Source organism: Peromyscus eremicus, chromosome 1, assembly GCF_949786415.1.
Source record: "Peromyscus eremicus chromosome 1, PerEre_H2_v1, whole genome shotgun sequence".
In the NCBI taxonomy this organism is placed as follows: Eukaryota; Metazoa; Chordata; class Mammalia; order Rodentia; family Cricetidae; genus Peromyscus; species Peromyscus eremicus.
In genome coordinates this window covers 183,976,893-183,999,427 of record NC_081416.1, presented here as the reverse complement: position 1 = coordinate 183,999,427, position 22,535 = coordinate 183,976,893, and the positions used below count along the sequence as shown (strand labels likewise).

Below are 22,535 nucleotides of genomic sequence, written 5' to 3'. Positions count from 1 at the left end.
GCTGAGACATCTCTCCAGCTTCTGCAATATTCTGCAACATGTGTTTATCAAAACATTCTGAGTTCCTAAGTTCTACTCCTCTAACTCCCAGGATGCATCAAGATTCTCTAGTCTTCTCCCTATAAGGGCTAGCATTGTTTTGCCTTCATCTGCAAACATGAGTTCAAAAACTTCCTTCAGATTCTTTCAATATTCATGTGATATCAAAGTCTTACATTCACTAAGATATCAAAAAGAAGCCTCAGATTTTATTATAAATCTTACAGTATATATGAGACAAATAGAACATTACTACTCTGCACTAATGTCGAACAGCCATGTCTTGTAAAAATAGGTGGCTAAGTGGAAGATTGTGGGAGACAATGTAGATAAAAGTAGTATACAGTAATATACTTATAAGCAGCAGCATTAAAAGAAACAGTGAGAGTCACTAGCTAACAAATAATCTTTCATCGTATCCTAGTAGATTGTTCAGTACCAGCATTACATGTGTCATTTAAAATTTATGAAATGTGAGTTCTGGAAGATGATCTCTCCCTTAACTTTTGAAGAGAATTTCTCTCTGGTCTTAACAAAATGATGTAGCACTTGGGGACAAAGACACATCCCAACAAGCCTGTACTGGAGGCTAAGATGGAGAAGACCTCCACAGCCACCATGACCTTGCCCTTGGTACTGTGGTAGACAGGGAGAAAAGTGACCCAGACACTGCAGAACAACAGCATGCTGAATGTCAAGAATTTGGCTTCATTGAATGTGTCAGGGAGATTCCTGGCCAAGAAAGCCACAGTGAAGCTTCCCAGGGCCAGAGAGCCCAGGTATCCTAGGACAGAGTAGAAAGCAGTTACTGAGCCCTTTTTGCACACAATGATGATGTGACCATGCTCAGAGTGTGCATCAATATCAACAGAGGGAGGAGATGTTCCCAGCCAGATTGCACAGAGAATAATTTGGATGATGGTGCAGATGGGAATGATGTAGTTAGGTACCCTTGATACCAGGAGCCACTTCATCCTTCTTCCAGGAGTATTGACTTTGAAAGCCAAAACCACAGTAATTGTCTTGGCCAACACAGTGGAAACAGCCACAGTGAATAAAATACCATATGTTATTTGCTGCAGGATACAGGTGGCTGCATTGGGATGGCCAATGAAGAGCAAGGAACAGAGGAAACAGAAGATGAGGGAGATGAGCAGGATGTAGCTGAGAGTGAGATTATTGGCCTTCACAATGGGAGTTTCTTGGTGCTTCACAAAGATCCCAAGAACCAGAACAGTGAATGCAGACAAACACAAGGCCATACTGGCCAGAGTCATCCCCAAGGGGTCATCAAAGGCCAGAAAGGTCACGTCTTTGTACAGGCAGTGATTCTGCTCTGCATTGGCATACTGGTCCTCCAGACACCTCAAACACTGATCCATATCTGAAGCAGAAAGCAAAAGTATTGTTAGTGCAACTTCAGCATTTCTTATGGATAGGCCACTCCAGTGTATTTTGGGAGCTTTATACTATTCACATACTTTATTGATAAAGATGCGATTGAGACTTTTCTGAAGAACAATGCTTCTATTTTATACTTCCTATCTTCTTCAAGGACAAACACAGATCCTATTGATACATTATAACATGAATCTTCCTGTCTGAATTAGAAGTGATGCCCTCATGAGAGATGGAGACTTGGTCTTATCCAGGATGTATCTTCTTATAGCTGTTTTTTATTCTTATATGATCATCACCAAACACCGAGCAACAACAAATTTAATCTATTGTGTGTACATGCAAGTGCATATGTGTGTGAAAGCAGTAAATGAAAAAGAGCTCGCAAGTTTGAGAGTTTTTGTTGCATGTGGTGTGTGGGAAATAGAATGGGGAGAGCGGGAAGTTTCTAATGATGTAAGAAATTCTCAAGAAAAATTAATTAAATATGATGCCCTTAGTTGTGTCCTCATCAGGGAACAGGGACACTAAACAGTACATAAAATGAAATAATCTTACTATTAAGGTAGAAAACTCTACACATATATAACACCCAAAAGTCTTGTATCTTATATCACCACATTTGTGAGCACAGAACACCTACTTCCTTCCCTAATTTCCTTCTACATGAGACCTCTGTGGGTACTTTACCCCTGGATGTTCCTGGGGAGTGAGGGATAAGAGATTTAGACAGTAATATAGAGGGAATAGAGATAGAGAGAGACAGAAACACAGGATAGCCTCAGAGGAGCCTAGATCCTAAACCACCAGCCCAGAACTTTATTCCAAAGGGCTCTTTATATCAGTGCCAAGGAGAGAGGCAAAAGACTTCCCCATTACTAGACACACCTACATGTAGATGTTACCAAACAGCTAGTACCCAGTTCAGAGGTCCATGTGTGTGAGTGGTGTGTGTGTGTGTGTGTGTGTGTGTGTGTGTGTGTGTGTGTGTGTGTGTTTAAGTGCAAGTTGTCAAGAAGGCATCTTGTAAGAGTTGGCTCCATCTCATTTCAATGGGCTTCCTGCAATGAGTTCAGGTCATCAAACTTGTGGCAAGAAATTTACCTTCTAACTCTTCTCATTGATCCTAAATATCTTTGTAAAAAAGTTTTAGTTCTTTTTCATGTATTCTGTGGTCAGCCTGCATGTGTGTCTGCATACAAGAAGAGGGCAGTGAATCTCATTTTAGACAGTTGTGAGCCACCATGTGGTTTCTGGAAATTGAACACAGGATCTCTTGAAAAGCATCCCATGCTCTTAACTGCTGAGACATCTCTCCAATGGCCCAAATGTTTTTTTTTAAATGTTCTTTTCATTATAGAAAATGACTGGCAATATAAGTCAAAAACAATTCTGGACTCTTATTTGAATTTGGCCATCTCCAAATCAATAACCAATTGACTTATATGGATTATGTATGCCAAATTCTCATTGGAATAATTGTGTCTATATCTTTTCACTACAAGACTATGTTATCTATATTATTATGACATTCACTGCTAGTGTGTACAAAAATCTTAAGTGGGACAGCTGTCTTTCTCTACATCAAGTGTCCACACTTTTCCTCATTTTTTGATATGAAATCAAGTGCTGTCTTGTGTTTAGCTATTTCTAGTAATTTTACCCACAGTTACTACCCTTTCGTCACCACAACCTACAATGGCATCAGTCTCAAATCTCTCTGAAGACCTCCCTCAAATGGAAGTAACAGCACTTGCAACATCCCAAAGTTTCTTAGCAGGCTCCCATTGCAGCCTTATAGTATCACTCTGAATTCACATCTTCATGCTGTCTTCCCCACTCACCTGTTAGCTAAATGACAATACAAAATACCAGCCATCAGAAAATGCTGTATAAACAGCATGCCTACCACCACACAATACTTATTTACCATGCCAACACAAAGACTCAATATCTCTCTTTGTCAGCAATGTTTGTGGGAAGTGGCAAGAACAAGTTGTATAGGATTCATGACTTCAGTGGCAGGGAATGACTGAACAGTTAAGAGTGCTTATCAGTAGCACAGACACTAAGAGCGACAATTAACAAGTGGGACCTCCTGAAACTGAGACGCTTTTGTAGAGCAAAGGACATGGTCAATAAGACCAAACGACAGCATACAGAATGGGAAAATATCTTCACCAGCTCCACATCTGACCGAGGGCTGACCTCCAAAATATAGAAAGAACTCAAAAAGTTAGACATCAAAGTACTGGACAATACAATTTAAAAATGGGCTACAGAGCTTAACAGAGAATTCTCAACAGAAGAACTTCAAATGGCTGAAAGGCATTTAAGGAATTGCTCAACATCCTTAGTCATCAGGGAAATGCAAATCAAAACAACTCTGAGATACCATCTTGCACCTGTCAGAATGACTGAGATCAAAAACACAGAAGACAGCTTATGTTGGAGAGGATGTGGAGCAAGGGGAACACTCCTCCACTGTTGGTGGGAATGCAAACGTGTACAGCCACTTTGGAAATCAGTATGACGGTTTCTCTGAAAATTGGGAATAAGTCTTCCTCAAGACCCAGCTATACCACTCCTGGGCATATATACAAGGAATGTTCAGTCATACCACAAGGACACATGCTCAATTGTGTTTATATCAGCATTATTTGTAATAGCCAGAAGCTGGAAACAGCCAAGATACCCCTCAACTGAAGATGGGTAAAGAAAATATGGCACATATACACAACAGAGTACTACTCAGCAGTAAAAAACAATGAAATCATGAAATTTGCAAGCAAATGGATAGAACTAGAAAATATCATCTTGAGTGAGGTAACCCAGATTCAGAGGGACAAACATTGTATGTACTCAGTCACAAGTGGATACTAAATGTGTGGGAAGGGATGGCCAGATTGCCACCCACAACTCCAGAGAGGCTAGCTCACAGGGAAAGACACTTGTAGGGACACATGGACAACCCTGTGAAGAAGAAGTGGATGAGATCTATATGAATGGACTGGATGTGGGGGAGTGTCAGAGAGCTTAAAGCAGGGATGAGTACATAGGGGATTGAGAGGGTAAAGCTGGAACAGGGACATAGTGGAAGGACAGGGAGAATGATACCATGATAGATGAGGACATCATGAGAATAGGAAGAGGCAGGGCGCTGGGGAGGCTCTCAGAAATCCACAAAGTTGACCCCACTTTGTTCTGCTGGCAGTGGTCCAGAGGGTGCCTGGATCAGTCTACGCTAATGACCAGCCTAGCAAATAACCTAGCTGTCATCAAAGAGCCTTTGTCCAGTGACTGATGGAGGCAGATGCAGAGATCCACAGCCAGGCACCAGGCTGAGCTCTGGGAATCCAATGGATGAGAGAGAGGAGAGATATTTCAGGTGAGGGACGTCGAGATCATGATAGGAGGACTTGCAGAGATGACTGGCCACACTACTGGAAGCCCATTAACTGTGGACTAATGGCTGTGGAGCCCCGTGGAACTTGACTAGGCCTTCTGGATACAGAAGATGGTTGTGTGGCTCGAACTATTTGGGGGACATCCAGGCAGGGTGATCGGGATCTGTCCCTGGTCTATGGGCAGGCTTCTGGAATCTGGTGCCTGTGGTGTGACACTTTGCACAGCCTTGGTGCAATGGGAAGGGACTTGGATCTGCCTAGGCTCAGTGTGCTGGGCTCTGCTGACTCCCCATGGAAGACCTCTGTTTGGGGGATGTGGGGATGCGGGGTGCCTTGGGAAAGAGTGCTGGGGGTGGGAGGACTGAGGAGGGGGGATCTGTGGATAGTATGTGGGGTGAGTAGAAAATTTCTTAATATAGAAAAGTGAAAAAAAAGAGAGCTTACAGTGCTGTGGGATGGTTTGTATGTCAAGTGTGTTGCTGATTGGTCAGTAAATAAATCACTGATTGGCCAGTGGCTAGGCAGGAAAGATAGGCAGGACAAGGAGGAGAATAAAGCTGGGAAGTGGAAGGCTGAGTCAGAGAGACACTGCCAGCCGCCACAATGAAAAACAGCATGTGAAGATGCCGGTAAGCCATGAGCCACGTGGCAAGGTATAGATTTATAGAAATGGATTAATTTAAGCTGTAAGAACAGTTAGCAAGAAGCCTGCCATGGCCATACAGTTTGTAACCAATATAAGTCTCTGTGTTTACTTGTTTGGGTCTGAGTGGCTGTGGGACTGGCAGGTGAGAGAGATTTGTCCTGACTGTGGACCAGGCAGGAAAACTCTAGCTACATTACAGCTCTTGCAGAGAACAAGAGTTTGGACTCAGCATTCTTGTGGAAGCTTACACCTGTCTGAAACTCAAGTTCCAGGGGCTTGTATGCACTATTTTGGCCTCCACAATCTCCTGCACATAAACTAACAAAGGAAAACATACATACATTCAAGGAGGTTAAATGAATAATCAAATACTTATAAAGACTTGTGACTACAATCTAGTCTACATGTACCTTTACAGGGATATAATCATTGGGACAGTATAGTGTAGAATTCCCTCACAGGGCTTTTTGATTTTTCAAGACACTTTCTTTACAAAATACTACCAGCAATAATTTTACAGTGAGTCAAGGGTATATGTGAAGACACATGTTGTTATTTATAAGGACATTATTATTGATCACATACTTGTAAACAAAATTAAATGATTGGATTTTATTTGTGCTGTAAAAGGGCCACAGAACATTGTAGGTCCCCAGACCTTCCCTAGCTCAACTGACTCAATGATAGAAGTACCACTCAGGCTATAAAACTCACCACCTAGCAGTACCACCTGCCAAACTGAATCAAAAGCCTAATCCATGATAGTCCTTATAGTACTGGGAAAGTCTCAAAATGTACTGACTTTGCTTTTTAGCTTCTGTGGATCTGCTTTTGGCTCACTGTTCTTGGTAACTGAAGTATGTCAACCCAGAACATGGTTCTTTTGCTTCAAATCTCACCCTGAGAAATGCTCAGTGCTACACTGGGGTCCTGAACATCAACTGTAGATGACACAGAGCTAATGAAGACACTATTTGGCTTAAACCTATGTCTGATCAGTCTACTTTTGTGAATATCACAAAGCAGTGCAGCACCCTTCCAGGCCCCTTCAAAAGTGCAGGTTGGATAGCAGAAGAAAGTCAACCTGAAGAATTTCTCCCCGCAGTAAACACTTACCTGTCTCATTGGAAATCTCATTTGCTGGGCAGGGGGTGCAATCAAAACAGCAGGCTGCCATTCCTTCTTGATGGATTTTTCTGAATCCAGGGTGACAATCAACACTGCATACAGCAGAGGGCATCTGAGGAAAAGCAGACAGATGCTGGGCAGGAGTTTGACTACTTCTTCAATAGTTATAGCATCTCATCATGTTGAGTAGTTAACAAGTTTTCATTCTGTACATGACCTGAGTGAACACATTTCTTTCAGTACTTTGTACAAGTCCACACATGAATATATGAGAACAAATTGATGAAGTGTTGAGGTGCTTCTGAACTACTAAAAGTTCAGGAAAGTCTAGGAGTATATGTTGTGTCACCACTGGAATGCCTGAATGAACACCCTACCCACCCATTGTGTAGCTTAGCTTTGTCAACTTGACACAAAGACAAGATACAAGAAAAAAAAAGAAAAAAAACTTCATTGAGAAATTGTCTCTGTCTAATTGATCTCTGGTCATATTGTTCACCTAACTTTTAGTTTTTCATTAATTCTGAGAAGCACCTCCACACTTGATTCCATTTCTAAATTTAGTGGAAATGTTTTAAGTTTCTCTCCATGTAGTACAATGTTTTCTATGTTCTATTTTATAAAAAACTTATTTTGTCAGAAAATGTCCTTTCTGTTTTTCAAATTTGTTTTTTATGTTTGCTTTCCCTGAATGGATGCTGGAAATCACTCAAGATATTTTCTGTATCTTTTTCAATGAGCATATAATTTATATCCTAGCATATATTTATGTGACATAATATACTTGATTGATCTGTGTATGTTGAAACAGGCTGACATCCCTGTAATATAGTCACCTTGTGTGTAGGGACTGATCTTCCTGATGTGCTCTTGAGACCTGTTCACCAGTATTTACTTGAGAATTTCTCCATTCATGTTCATTGACTGGAGTACAATTTTCTTCTTTCTGATTCACTTTACCTGCAATGGTCTTTTTCCTATACTGCGGAGACTCTGTTCTTCTTTATGAGTACAGTAGCAAGACAATATTGTTTGTTTTTTTTTTAATTTCTTTGTCTGTGTCCTTTGATTAGAGAATGGGATTCTTCAAATTCAGTTATTAATGAAAGCTATTTGGTGATTATTGTCAATTTGTGTTTTTGTAAGTTTTGATGGATTTAAAACCTTTGCTTTTCTGTCTAGTGATCTAGTGTAGTCTACACATTCCTGTGACATCTACTGATTAACTTAATATTCGTTGTAAAGGAGTGTGATGTGTAAAGATACTGTGGAAGTGTCTTCCTTAATGATGTTCCAGTGGCTAAATATTCCTGCAATTTGTGTTCACCATTACAAGTTTTTCTATCTTCCTGAAATTATGAAGGACAGCTTTGTTGGGTATAGTAACTGAAGTTGGAAATTTTGTCTCTGTTTAAAACACTTAATTGATACACCCTCCTTTTAAAGTGTCTACGATTAAAGCTACTGTTATTATGATGAGGACTTTCAATGAAATTGACCTTCTCTCTTGTAACCTAAAATTTCTCTTTATTCTGCATAATTGAGATTTTAAGTAATATTCTAAAAAGGCAGGTCCTTTTCTGAACCTGTCTGTTGGGCACTCTGACTGCCTCCTGTGTCTGGATGGCCATATTGCCCCTGCATTTGGTAAAATTTTGGCTGTCATTTTATTAGAAATACCTTTGGTCCTTTCACATGTTGTCCTCCTCTTGTGCCTGTACTTTCTTAATTTGGTATTATATTGATCTTCATCATTCCTTATTGTTTTATATAATGAGTTATATAATTGTATAATGAATGAATTATATTATATAATTATATTGTTTTATATAATGAATTATAATTCGTCTGTCTTGTTTCAAGTCCCAATAGCCTGGCTTCTACTTGAGATATTCTTTTAGTAACACGTTTTATACAGTTTGCTGAGTGAATTGTTGTGTCTTTCATTTTAACAATGGTAGTATGGGGCCGGGCGGTGGTGGCACATGCCTTTAATCCCAGCACTCGGGAGGCAGAGCCAGGTGAATCTCTGTGAGTTCGAGGACAGCCTGGGCTACCAAGTGAGTTCCAGGAAAGGCACAAAGCTACACAGAGAAACCCTGTCTTGAAAAACCAAAAAAAAAAAAAAGAATGGTAGTATGAATTCTCCATTTTTATTGTACCTTTATTGAATTTTTGTCTCTCCTTCATTCAATTCCTTATTATTTGCAAGTGTTTGTCTAATTGGATTGTCCTTAGAGGTAATTTGAATGCTCTTTGATTTCTGGAACATTCTTACAACTATTCTTTGAAGTCTATGTTTAGTATGTCATTGAGTTCACTGTCATGTAAGCCTATGATTGTATCATTTGGAGTCCTGCTTCCTCACTGTTTGCAAGTTTCATTTCTGCTTACAATTTGCATATCTAGAATACGGCACATATTGTTTTGATTTTATTCCTCCCTATCATTTTGTTGGATGTCTTGTAATGTTCGTTCAAGTTAGGCCTGGTAGAAGCACACTTGTGATTTCATTGCTCTCTTCTGATCTAGTGGTACAGGCTAGTAGCTAAAACTTCAACCCATTTGCTCTGTTCTCTGAGCATAATTTTCTCATCACTGTGAAAATAGCCCTCCTGTACCATACTTTTCCCCAGTGATGTGCCAGGGTGCCACAGGCCAGGAAAAAAATATCAAAAAAGCACAAAACAAAAACAAAACAGGGCCAAAAAAAAAGAATATTAACTCCTTATTTAACTCTATCTTAGCAACTTGAGATATCACTTCAGGTTAAGTTTGCACACTTTCTGGAAGTAAACCCCTTTCAAACTCAACATACAACATTATAGTAGGCAATGTAGTTCAGATACTATAAAACTAGATACATCAGAATCAATACCTATGATATATCTGGGAACACATAATGGAATATTTTATTTTCAATTTTTTTCAAAGCCAAATTATAATTATGAGTGCCTGTCCAACCAAACAAGGAAACAATACAAATCTTTCTGTTTATTTTTTCATTTGTTTGTTTGTTTGAATGAGGTATGCAAGAATCAAGGTGCAAAAAAATGCTCTTCTAAGGAAGGATTCATTTAGAAATTATGATTGAGGGCTGGAGAGGTGGCTCAGCAACATATCTTGCTGTTCAATCGCCCAACTCCTACACTTAGGCTCAGAATTGTTTTCAGATCCTGGGTATCATAATCCCTCTGTGGGCATGCTTACATACCTAATACTCATATGGGACAGATATATACAGGCAAAACATCCATATACATAAAAATTCTAAAAAACAAGTTTTAATTAATAAAATATCTAAGGTGGCCCATGAAAATGTGAATGTATTGTTAGTACAGTAGGCAGTTTAGGACCTCCTCGTCAAAGTACTTGAATAAAATTATAGAATATAAATTAATGACTTGCATATCTGTTCCTAGCTCCAAATCTTTCCTTACAAATAGCTTCAGTCTTTCCAGCATGTGGGTTCAACAGAAGAGAAGAAAATCAATAGGCAGCAATCAATGGAACCAAGAGAATATTGATAAATTTACTGTGAATAATAGCAAGTGTTGGTCATATCTAGTTTTATATTTGTTTATAAATCAGAGTGTTTCTGATACGATAAAAATATATCATATGTTTGTCTTAGATTTTCAAAATCTTACCAAAAAATCATATTTTTAAAATCTGAATTGAAGAAACATCATCCAAAAGTTTAAAATTATGTCTTTACATGATCATCCATCTAATTTTACTAAGTCACAGAGAAACCCAAATGGCCTCTCTTGACAGTGGCTACAACTCTGAAGTGTAGTACATCAATACATTTTAGTCAGACCCACCTGTCTACTTCCTGTGGACCACTCTGTCATATCTTCATATAAATGGAGCTGTTGACCATGTGGAAAATATGGCTTAAACTCTCCTATTTTCACCTTAAGTCCAACACCATGGGGGAAATTAGAAATGTGGTAAATGCCATACTCTGCTTGCAGTTTTTTTTTCTGATTCATATTTATTACATCTCCAACAGGATTAACAAAATGCACATTCTTCAGAAATAGGTGAAGCTGAAAGATAGGCAATATTCTTTATTTTAAGTTGAAAATGATTTTATTTCATTCTAAGGCAAATTTATTGAAGGTGCCCAAGGGAGAAACTCAATGAAAGCATGTGAATAAATAAAATTGTTGTGTTTCTAGAATTTTAATTCTCTCAGGGGAAAGCATCAAACACAAACAAAGACAAACATGCAAACATCAAACATAAATATGCACCATAAACACACACATACACACACACACAGACACACACACACTGACACACAAACACTTCCACACAAACACCCATGCAGAGGCACACACATAATACAGCCACACTCATTAATACACATACACACTAACACACACATATGGACAGACCTAAGCAATCAAATACAGACAAAGACACAGAAACACACAGGCACATAAAGACAAAAAACACACACAGAGAGACACACACTGATAAAAAACATTCACAAAGAGACACACACAATAAATATATGCTCAGATACACAGTCATGAACAAACACAGGAGAGAGATATTCATACATGCAAAGTAGCACATCTATACACATGCATACAAAGTCACAGAAATGCATTTAGACAACCACAAAGACAAAAACATGTACACAGAAACAAACACAAAAACATACAGAAAATCAGATGCAAATATACTTACACACACAGGTACACAAGAAGGTGTTGAACTGAATCAGCACTATTTCCTGTAATATAGCTATCAGAGAATCACAAGGGTTAAGGTCCCCAGAGCCTACAGTGGTGTCAGAATCAGGTGAGTACACTTACGCAAACCATCCCTTATAGTGAACACCACATACATAACAAACATTGGTTTTGGTATGTGAGAGACACTTTAAAGATTATAACATTGATGACACCAAGTACCATCCATTGAAAGATACAGTACCAAGCCGGGCGGTGGTGGCGCACACCTTTAATCTCAGCACTTGGGAGGCAGAGCCAGGTGGATCTCTGTGAGTTCGAGGCCAGCCTGGTCTCCAAAGCAAGTTCCAGGAAAGGCGCAAAGCTACACAGAAAAACCCTGTCTCAAAAAACCAAAAAAAAAAAAAAAAAAGAAAAAAGAAAGATACAGTACCTGTGAGCAGTCAGAATCCAGTTCTCTCAGAGTCTTGATTTGCTGGTTATCTACTTGTTGAAGAAGCATTTCATGGAGAGCATGGGCCACAGCATACACAGCATTGTATATATCATAAGCATCATCACTAAAGGCCATGTCAAAACTCTGTAGCTTTAACCATTCCAGTGAGGCATTAGATGAGCAGTTCTCCAGTGTGTTACAGTTAGATGTGGAGGCTTCACAGCTAAAGTACATCCACCCCAGTCGTGCCAGGAATAGGTCTGTGTATTTGGAAGAGTTCAATGTCTGGACAAAATTTTTAAAACCAGAAATCTCAGCATGGTGGTGTGCAAAAGCAAGAGTCCCATGGAATGAGCCAAGGGTGAAGTCTCTCGTACTTGTAGTGACATCCCACTGTGAGGTGGTGACCCATATTCTCTGTATATCCTGTGATTTCCACATTCTGAAGGACACAGCTAGAGTACTGCCTGTGTCACCATAAATGATAACAACATTTGTGGATGATGTCTCAATTTGCTTTTTATACACTTCAGCTCTTGACATGTATAACTCCATGTTGACTGGGATCATGATCACAAAGGCTAAGCAGACTCTTTGGACTTCACTTTCTCCTCTCAGATCTGAGAGAAATTGGAGACCCTGGTCATCATCTGAGATGGCTAGCCCAACCCAGTTCCAGTTGAAGTGAAGCATCAAAGAGACCATGGCCAGGGTCAGAGCTGTGTCCTTGGGGGCCATCTGATACAGACTGGGAAATTGTTCACGATCACTCAGGATAGGATGGAAAGGTCCGTAGGTGAGCTGAAGGACATAAAACACAGGGAGCAGCATAAGGTAGAAGACTGTCAGAAATCTCAATGGGAGCCCTGAGGTGTGTGAAGCACCAATTTGAAATGACAGGAAGGGCAACTTTCTCTGTTACTACAGTTATAATACACTGTTAGAAACATGCAGAAAATCACCTTTCTACAATTTGTTCAAGGAAAATCACTTTGACTGCTAATTCTTCTTGTTATCTACATATCAACTGATGAATTGGAATGTCCCATTGAGTGGCTGATTAATCACACTTGAACTTGGTTTACATTAATGTGAAACCAATCTCCCCCTTATACTGTCCTCAGCATCAGGCTTAGCCAAAAAATGAGAAAGATTCCATAATTTACACCCAAACAACCTCACCTGTGGATAATTGTAGAACACTAAAAGTTGTGCCAGGCTCATGGATGGTGTTAACATTGGTCCTGTAATCATTACACGACATTTGATCTTACGTTTACAGATGTAGTTAAGAAGAGGTCTATGCCTTTTTGTAGTAACGTATATGAATTTTTGAAATGCTTGTTTATCATGAAAAAGATCTGTGAAGAAGTAAAACATGAGAGACACATTTGGTAGAAGATATAGATTCCTGTTGATTTCATCCACAGCAAAAGCCAAAGGCAGAGCATATTGGTAGTTTTCAGGTGGTATTCTGAAAATAAAGCCACAGGATTTAGTATGGATAAGACTCTGTAGATGAATGCTTTGTAGTTAATACAAGGATTATCATGCATTCGATGTCATTTTCAGATATAGCTTGACAAATTCCCCTATGTTGTAAGGTTGGAAAAACAGGAGATACTTGAGAGCTTGAAAAAAACCTAAATGGTTGATGAGAGTGGATGTCACAAAAATGAGAAATGTGTTCTTGTCCACTTTGACAGAGAATTTGATCTTGGCAATTTGAGTAATGGATTCACATTTGATAAATGATATGTGTGTGTATGTGTAGGAAGCTTGAGAATGAATTTTTTTGCTGGGCCAGAAGAGGAAGCTGGATCCTGCAGAGCTGGAATTTTAAGTGGTTTTGAGGCGGCTGCCAGCATGGGTGGTTAAAACTGAACTCAGAACCTTTGACAGATTAGCAAGTGCTCTTAACTGATGACTCATGTCTACAGCACCACTTTATTACTACTTTCTATATTCTATATATTCCTCAGTCTGGTAGAGCCAGTAGAGATTATTCCACCTGTGTGGGCTGCCTCCTAACATGCTCATAGCATTTTAGGCAGTCTGAAAATAAAACAACTATATGAGAAGATTAATGTTGATGGGATTATACACATTATTACTTTCCTTATCCTTATTTTACTATTTAAAAAATAATCATTTTCAGTGCCAGGATAAAAGCTTTAGAAAAACCTGTTAAACTTGTTAAAATGAATTATAGAGAAATCAGGTTCAGACAGAAGAAATTAACAGTGAAATTGTTTCAGGATTGGATTATAAGGTTACAGAAAGAAGGTCTATTTTCACACAATCACCCTTAATTTATCCAGTAATCATACAGCAGCTACCTGGTCAATTGAATGCACAAAATATTAGGACTCCAATTGAAATGTTATATTTACGAAAGTTTAAGGAGGCAATAGTATCTTATAGCATGCATTCCCCATTTGTAAAGCAAATGTTAAACTCCTGGTCAACTTATAATAAGATTATACCATAGGACTGAAGAGAGCGGGTAAATGCTGTTCTGGAACCCGGGGCACAGCTGCAGTGGCAAATGTGGTTCAAAGAGGTAGCTAAAAACATAAAAAATCAATGGAGGACTAAAGGTATATAAATCTCTCAGGATCAGCGTGTTGGAGAAGGCCAATATGCTTTAATACAAACAAAATGTTTATATATCCAAACTCTAATTCTATGTTGATTGGCAGCCTTGAATGCATGGAACAGAGTTGAAGAACCAGGAAAGAAAACTGAGTCATTTAAAATGGTTATACAGGGCCCAAAAGAATCCTTCATGGATTTCTTACAAAAAAAACAATTTCAACAGGAAAGACAATGGTCTCAAGTTCAGAAGCTAGCAAAATAATAATCAAATGTTTGGTTTTAGAGAAATAGAATGCAGCATGCAAGAGAACAATCAGGTCATTAAAGGCAAGATCTGCACCCTTGGAAGATTGGATTAGGGACATGTTTACTGTTGAGGCTCATGACAATGATGATATGTGGATAGGAGAAGCAATTTCAAGAGGTTCGAGGAATGTCAGACCTTTTGGATTTGGAAAGCAAGGACATTTGAAAAGGGACTGTAAACAGGCCATTTCCTAGAAACAGTGTTTTTTCAAGGAACAATGGCAACAGAATTACCCTTCCTTCTGGAGTAGGCAGAAGGTGTGGTAAGGGAAAACACTGGACCAACGAATGTAGATCAACAAGGGACAGGCAAGGTAATACTGTGCCTCAGTATTTGGGTAACTCCAAGAGGGGCCTCAGGCACACCCCAACAACAAATCCAGCTCAGACCTTTCCTGCAGTCATAGAGGAAACTCCTACTCAGAGCAACTAAATAACCCAATGCCTATTAGAATAAACCAGGCTGCTCGGGGTAATGGAACACCTGAGACAGAGAGAACAGAAAATTCAGGAGAAACCATGAAGGAATTTTTTTGGAAAACTTCTATAAATGAATAAAGACCAAAATTAACAATAAAAATAAATGGTGTTTTGTTGTCTGGTCTGGTAGACACAGGTACTGATGTGATCATAATTGCACCAGAATTTTGGCATTCAACTTCGCATCTTCAGGAGGTAAACGGTCAGCTGTTAGGGATTGGAACATTATCGCAGGTGAAACAGAGTGCAAGATGGCTCAAATATTTAGGTCCTGAAGGACAGAGAGGAAAATTAAAACCATATGTGGCTAGCATACCTATGAACCTGTGGGGTCGAGGCCTGTTGCAACAATGGAACACTCAGATTAACATCCTTCCAACCTCAGAAACAAAACACAAACTAGCACATGTTTCTTAGAGAAATATTAGAAGGTATTATTTTAATGAATGGTCACCAGCCATCCATATTATTCAAGAGCAGAATACAACTGATGATCATCCAAAGACACCTTTAATATGACAGACAAGCCTGTATGGGCTCATCAATGGCCTTTAACAACAGAGAAACTCTAGAATTTAGAAAAGCTAGTAGAAGAACAGATAAATGCTCTGCATTTTGAAGAATCAACCAGCCCTTAGAATTCTCCTGTATTTGTTATTAAAAAGAAATCTGGTAAATGGAGAATGGTAACAGACCTTAGAGCAACTAACAAAGTAATTCAGCCAATGGGCTCTCTACAATCTGGAATTCCATTGCCTACACTGTTACCAAAAGGATGGCCTCCTATAGTTATTTATGGTGATATTTTATTTGTATTAAAATGTTACTTGTATGTTAATAAATAAAGTTGCCCGGGGGTCAGAGCTATTAGCAAGCCATAGGAAAGCAGGGCAGTGGTGGCGTATACTTGTAATCCCAGCACTTGGTATGCAGAGCTGGGTAAGTCTCAGTGTGTTCAGGGATACAGCCATTATTGGACACACATGCCTTTAATCTCAATACCAAGCAAGGAAAACCTGGAGGCCTATACAGACAGGCCGTGACGAGGCAGTCATGTGGTTGGGTTTACAACCAATGAGAAGGCAGAACAGGAACACTATATAAAGACATTAACACAGGGGTAGTGAGTTCTGAGAGCTAGGACCACTGCAGGAGGAAGGGTAAGGTTTTAGCTCTTAGCTCTGACCTCTTGGCTTTCTTCTTTGCATTGGTTCTGTGTTTCTTATTTAATAAGAAGGTTGGTTACATCTACATTTGGTGCCCAACGTGACAAGAATCCATTAAAAACCGCTTGGCTTGGCTTGGCAGCAGGTCCGGTTTCTGGCCTGGGTGGCCTGGCTGCCTAGCTCAGGCCCAGGCCTGACTGACCAGCAGCTGGAGCTACTTGCAACGGCTACAAACAACTCAGGCATGCCCTGCCGAATAGGGCCCATACCCGTAAAGCCAAGGCTTGACTCGGCTCAAGCCGCTATCTTTCTTTCTCTCTCTCTCTCTCTCTCTTTCTCTCTCTCTCTCTGGATTCACACCTCGAACACCAGGAAGCTGTTTTGAAATTCCCTGGGATTCTACTGTTCTACCCAGACTTGGTAAGTCAATTAACATATCTATTTAAAAGAGAATTTTTTTTTCTACATTAACAAAAATGGGCTTTATGTGTGCATTGGAAGAAAATTGGACTTTGTTTGAAATTTTAGGCACTCTGACAATGGAACAACTATATGAAAAGGTTAATATTGATCGAATTATTCAGTTTATTACTTTTCTTATCCTCATTTTACTATTTAAAAAGATAGTCAATTTAAGTACCAGGATAACAGTCTTAGAAAAACCTATTAAACTAGTAAAAATGAATTATAGAGAAATTCAAACTCAGACAGAAGAAATAAACAGTGAAGTTGTTTCAAAATTGGATCATAAGGTTACAGAAAGAAAGCCAGTTTTCACACAATCACCCTTAATTTATCCGGTAGCGGTACAGCAGCTACCTGATGAAGAGAATGAACAAAATACTTGGGCTCCAATTAAAATGTTAGACTTACGAAGATTTAAGGAGGCAATAGCATCTTATGGCATGCACTCCCCATATGTAAAGCAAATGTTAAACAACTGGTCAACTAGTAATAGGATTATACCAAAGGACTGGCGGGAATTGGCACAGGCTGTTCTTGAACCTGGACAACATCTCCAGTGGAAAATGTGGTTCAATAATGAGGCTAAAAATATAGAAAAACAATGGAGGGATAGCGGAATACAAGTCTGTCAGGATCAGATTATTGGAGAAGGCCAATATGCTTCAGTAGAAACACAAAGTTTATATGATGTCCAAACCCTAGTTCTAAGTCGAACGGCAGCTTTGAATGCATGGGACAAAGTTGAAGAACCAGGAAAAAAAACTGAGTCATTTACAAAGGTTATACAGGGCCCAAAAGAATCTTTCACAGATTTCTTACAAAGATTGACTTCAGCAGTACAGAAAATGGTCCCGAATTCAGAGGCTAGTCAGATAATAATTGAATCTTTGGCCTTTGAGAATGCAAATGCAGCATGCAAAAGGATAATCAGGCTGTTAAAGGCAAGATCTGCACCTTTGGAAGATTGGATTAGAGATACAGTTAATGTTGAGGCTTATGACCATGATGGTATGTGGGTAGGAAAAGCAATTTCAAAAGGTTTGAGCAATGTTAGATGTTTTGGATGTGGAAAGCAAGGACATTTGAAAAGGGATTGTAAACAGGTCATTCCTAGAAATGTTTCTTCAAGGAACACTGGCAACAGAATGCCCCTTCCTTCTGGAGTATGCAGAAGGTGTGGTAAGGGAAAACACTGGACCAACGAATGTAGATCAACAAGGGACAGACGGAGGTGATAGTTCATCAACTATCATGAACATCCAATTTAAACTAACTTACACCAGTAACATATATCTTTTCATTTAATCAGATAGTAACTTGCCAAAAAGGAACATCCCCAAAAAACCTTGGGGAAAGGTTTTTGTTTTTGTCTTTTAGGAGAATGAAGGTTAAGGAATTTGAAGAACACTGGACAAATGAGACAACTGAAGAAAAGGGACAAATCGTCTATCCTAAGAAACAGAGTGAAATGGCGTATGGGTATGTTATCTAAAAAATTTTATGTCTTCCTAAATGTTTGTTTCTGCTTTTCTTTAAAGATTTAACACTATTTAACTTCTAATAGTCCCAGTTCAATTAAAATTTAAAGCTGACTTTGGAGTTGGAGAATGGCTCGCTCCTTCTTTAAACTCAAGCATGTTGTTAAAAGGAAAATACAGACTCTCTGTATCATGCCAGAGGAAAAGAGCCATCTTCTGCTATGGGACAGGAGAAAAGCCAAATTAATTAAGGGACTATTCTATTACTAATCTCAACTCTTTGATTCTATTCTGATTTTTTAAACTTTTCTTAAAGTATGAAATTTATATCAAAATTTACAAGATTAATATATATAGATATATACACATTTTAAACTTTGTTAAGATATAAATGGTCATATAGAGTACTAACTAATTCTAAAAAGCCGCATATATAGTCTTTGTGTTCGAGTCTCTTATCAGTTTTTTGCAGGAAATCACGGTCAGGCCTAACATCAACTGAAGTCTCCAGGAAGAAGATGGGGCCCCACAACAACAACAATTCCACATGGACAATAATAACATCACTAAGCTAACAAACATCATCTACAGATCAGCTTTGAACTACAAAGTGCTCAGAGCAATTTTGAGAGCGCTAGCTGAGATGATCCAGTCTCAAAGACTACTTGAATAAGGATTTGAGATAAACCCTGAACTTTGGCATTATACACAGACTGGATAACGAAGGATATAGTTACCTTTCCTAGAATTTGACAATTAACCTAAAATTTTTCTTTCAGGATAAAGATAACTTCGCCCATACCCAGCAGGAAGCAATTTCAAGAATACGACGCCCACATTCCTAAAGAGGTGGTGTGGGGTGGTTGGTTTTTTTGGTCTTTTAGGTCTTTTAATGGGTTTTGGGTCTGGGATAATTTTCATTGATTAGGGGGGTTGGTTATAAGTTGTTGTAAAGGGTGAGGAAAAGGGCTAAGCAAAGGAGATTAGATTTAAGGTTCTTATTAAAAAAAAGAGAGAAAGAAAGAAAGAAAAAAATGTAAATACTTTACATTGGATTGGATTGTTTTATAGTGTATATAAATTATATATATTGAAATTGATATTATTAGAAAATGCTATATGTATATTTCTAATTGTACCATTCATTTAACAATGTAATGCAATTTTCTAATCCTTGAATGTTGTTATTACCAACTATTAGGATATAAAGAAATGAAAGTTAGTAGTTAGACATTATAATAGAACTTGTAGTTATATTAGGTATGTTTTCAAGATTGAGCAGATATATTTTAGATAGACAGGTTATCTTCAAACCCTTCAGAGATCTACAGAATATGGCATTTAAAATGTTTTAATAACTTAGAAAAATTTTCTTTTTTGTTATGACTATGAGACATGTCGGCTCCTGACAGTACCAATCTACTTCAGAGAAAATATGGGCATTGAAAAAACTGTAATTGGAGTGAACTTTCATTGTAGCAAAAGTTAGCCACTGGACAACAAAGTATCCTCGAATCAACTGCTGACGAACAGGTCAGACAAGACACGAAACAAAGGACTACTGATTCTTGTCAAAACAAGTGTGGTTATGGCTTTATTAAAAGGCATCTTCTGAGGCCAGGACAATATGGCACCATCCCTGAAGTGGCCTTCGTAATCCGGGAAAGGTACAGTGCCCTTTTCTTCAAAGGCAGCTGAACAGGCAGTGGGCCGATGGCTTCTGATGTGTAATGGGGAGGTAGCTGAAACAGTTATTCTTGAAGAGTAATTAAGCTCACACCTCTCAACAGAAGAATGGCATTTAATAGAGGGATGTGGAGAAGAACGGGATGCTGAAATGAAGCCACATACACACATAGCCAAGAAGAATGGACAGCTGAATTCAAAAAACATCAACAATTTCCAAAATTTAAAATCCTGAATCATGACATGAAACTAGTGGAATTCAGGTATTTCTGGTATATAGACTGCTCTCACCCAATGTGAGGTTGAACTGTTGACCTTGTGTACATTCTACTTCACAAATGAGTCTGTCAGATACGCTAAGCCTATAGGCTGAAGATGATGCCCCAACACTGCGGAGAAACCTCAGATGATTGTCCAGGCAGCTGGCTGTTTCTGTCAACTCACAAGTTTTTGGAAGTTGCTTGCATATACTTCCTGTTTTTATTTTTTTGTTAGCTAATACTATTTCCTTCTTGGGTCTCTGAGGGAGTTGAAGATTAGTTAGTTATAGTTGACAATTAATTAGGATAGAAAGTGAATTAGATACAATAGAATAGATAATGGAATTATTTTCTCTGAATTTGTCAAATACAAATGAACTAGACATTGTTTAGGTATTTATTACTTGTATATATTGTATATAGTTATTGTACTTTTGTATATAGTTTTTCTTATGTTAGTTATAAGCTTTTTCTTTTTTCCTTTTTATTAAAATAGAAAAGGGGAAATATGGTGATATTTTATTTGTATTAAAATGTTATTTGTATGTTAATAAATAAAGTTGCCCGGGGGTCAGAGCTATTAGCAAGCCATAGGAAAGCAGGGCAGTGGTGGCGTATACTTGTAATCCCAGCACTTGGTATGCAGAGCTGGGTAAGTCTCAGTGTGTTCAGGGATACAGCCATTATTGGACACACATGCCTTTAATCTCAATACCAAGCAAGGAAAACCTGGAGGCCTATACAGACAGGCCGTGACGAGGCAGTCATGTGGTTGGGTTTACAACCAATGAGAAGGCAGAACAGGAACACTATATAAAGACATTAACACAGGGGTAGTGAGTTCTGAGAGGTAGGACCACTGCAGGAGGAAGGGTAAGGTTTTAGCTCTTAGCTCTGACCTCTTGGCTTTCTTCTTTGCATTGGTTCTGTGTTTCTTATTTAGTAAGAAGGTTGGTTACATCTACAGTTATTGATTTAAAAGACTGTTTCTTTTCAATACCCTTACAAGAAAAAGACAGAGAAAGAATTGCTTTCACAGTACCTACTTACAATAATTCTAAACCAGTTAAGAGATATCAATGGAGGGTCCTTCCCAAAGGGAATGTTGAATAGCCCAACCCTGTGCCAATATTTTGTACAACAGTCATTGGAAGTGATAGGTAAAAAAATTTCCTAAATCTATAATTTATCATTATATGGATATTTTACTAGCCGACCCAAATGCAGATACTTTAGAAAGAATGTTTGAAGAAGTAAAGAAAATTTTGCCTTGCTGGTGATTACATATTGCTCTTGAAAAGATACAAAGAGGAGATTCTATTAACTATTTAGGATATAAAATAGGTCTACAAAAAATTAGACCCCAGAAGGTAAAAAATTGGGAGAGATTGATTACAGACTCTTAATGACTCTCAACGATTATTTGGAGACATTTCTCATCTAAGAACTATTGTTGTGGTAAAAAATTATGAACTTAATAATTTGTTCAAAACCTTAGAAGGTGACAAGGACTTAAATAGTCCAAGAGAATTATCACCTGAAGCTGAGAAAGAATTGGCCTTGGCAGAAAAGAAAGTACATGAAGGATACATGGATTGTATCCATCCAAAGCTGGATTGCATTTTGGTTATTTTACCCTCTAGACATTCTCCTACAGGAATATTAATGCAAAGGGTAGATATTATATTGGAATGAATATTTTTACCAAATAAACCAAATAAAAAATTAAAAACTTATGTGGAAAAAAATCTCTGACTTGATTTGGAAAGGAAAATTGAGACTTTGTCAGTTAGCAGGAATATACCCAGCAGAAATTGTTTTACCTTTAACTAAGGAGGACATTGAAAAGTTATGGACAGAAACTGAACCTTGACAAAGAGCTTGCAGTAATCTTGTGGGAAAAATTAACAGCAAGTAACCCAAAATTGATAGAATTGATCTTATAAAGAGAGCTGATTGGATTTTTCCTTGAATTGTATGGGAAAAATGCATATCCAGAGTTCATACATTTTATACAGATGTAAGCAAAAAAGGAAAGGCAGGTTACAAGTCAGAAAATTTAAGTAAAGTGGTTCAAAGTCCTTATAATTCAGTTCAAAAATCAGAATTGTATGCAATTCTGATGGTATTAATGGATTTTTCAGAACCTCTCAACATAGTTACTGACTCTCAGTATGCTGAAAGAGTGGTATTACATATTGAGACTGCAGAATTTATCCCTGATGAGTCAGAATTAACTTCACTATTTATTCAATTACAAGATACAATCAGGAAAAGGAGTCATCCTTTATATATAACTCACATCCAATCCCATACTGATTTGCCAGGCCCTC

The 22,535-nt window shown here is 38.3% G+C and overlaps 1 protein-coding gene across 2 annotated transcripts in view; it reads right to left on the bottom strand.

Moving 5' to 3' along the window:
- Positions 1-503: 503 nt before the first annotated feature.
- Positions 504-22,535, bottom strand: part of LOC131893942 (vomeronasal type-2 receptor 116-like) — a 34,090-nt gene continuing 12,058 nt past the window's right edge. The window contains exons 2-7 of one of the 2 annotated variants that reach the window (XM_059244101.1): positions 13,519-13,561; positions 12,946-13,229; positions 11,761-12,564; positions 10,446-10,673; positions 6,607-6,730; positions 504-1,423 (exon numbers count right to left, since the gene is read on the bottom strand). In XM_059244101.1, the coding sequence (XP_059100084.1) occupies positions 504-1,423; positions 6,607-6,730; positions 10,446-10,673; positions 11,761-12,564; positions 12,946-13,229; positions 13,519-13,561 (2,403 nt within the window). Of the gene's footprint in view, positions 1,424-6,606; positions 6,731-10,445; positions 10,674-11,760; positions 12,617-12,945; positions 13,230-13,518; positions 13,562-22,535 lie in introns of those variants that run through there. The other variant, XM_059244109.1, reaches the window with a different exon arrangement.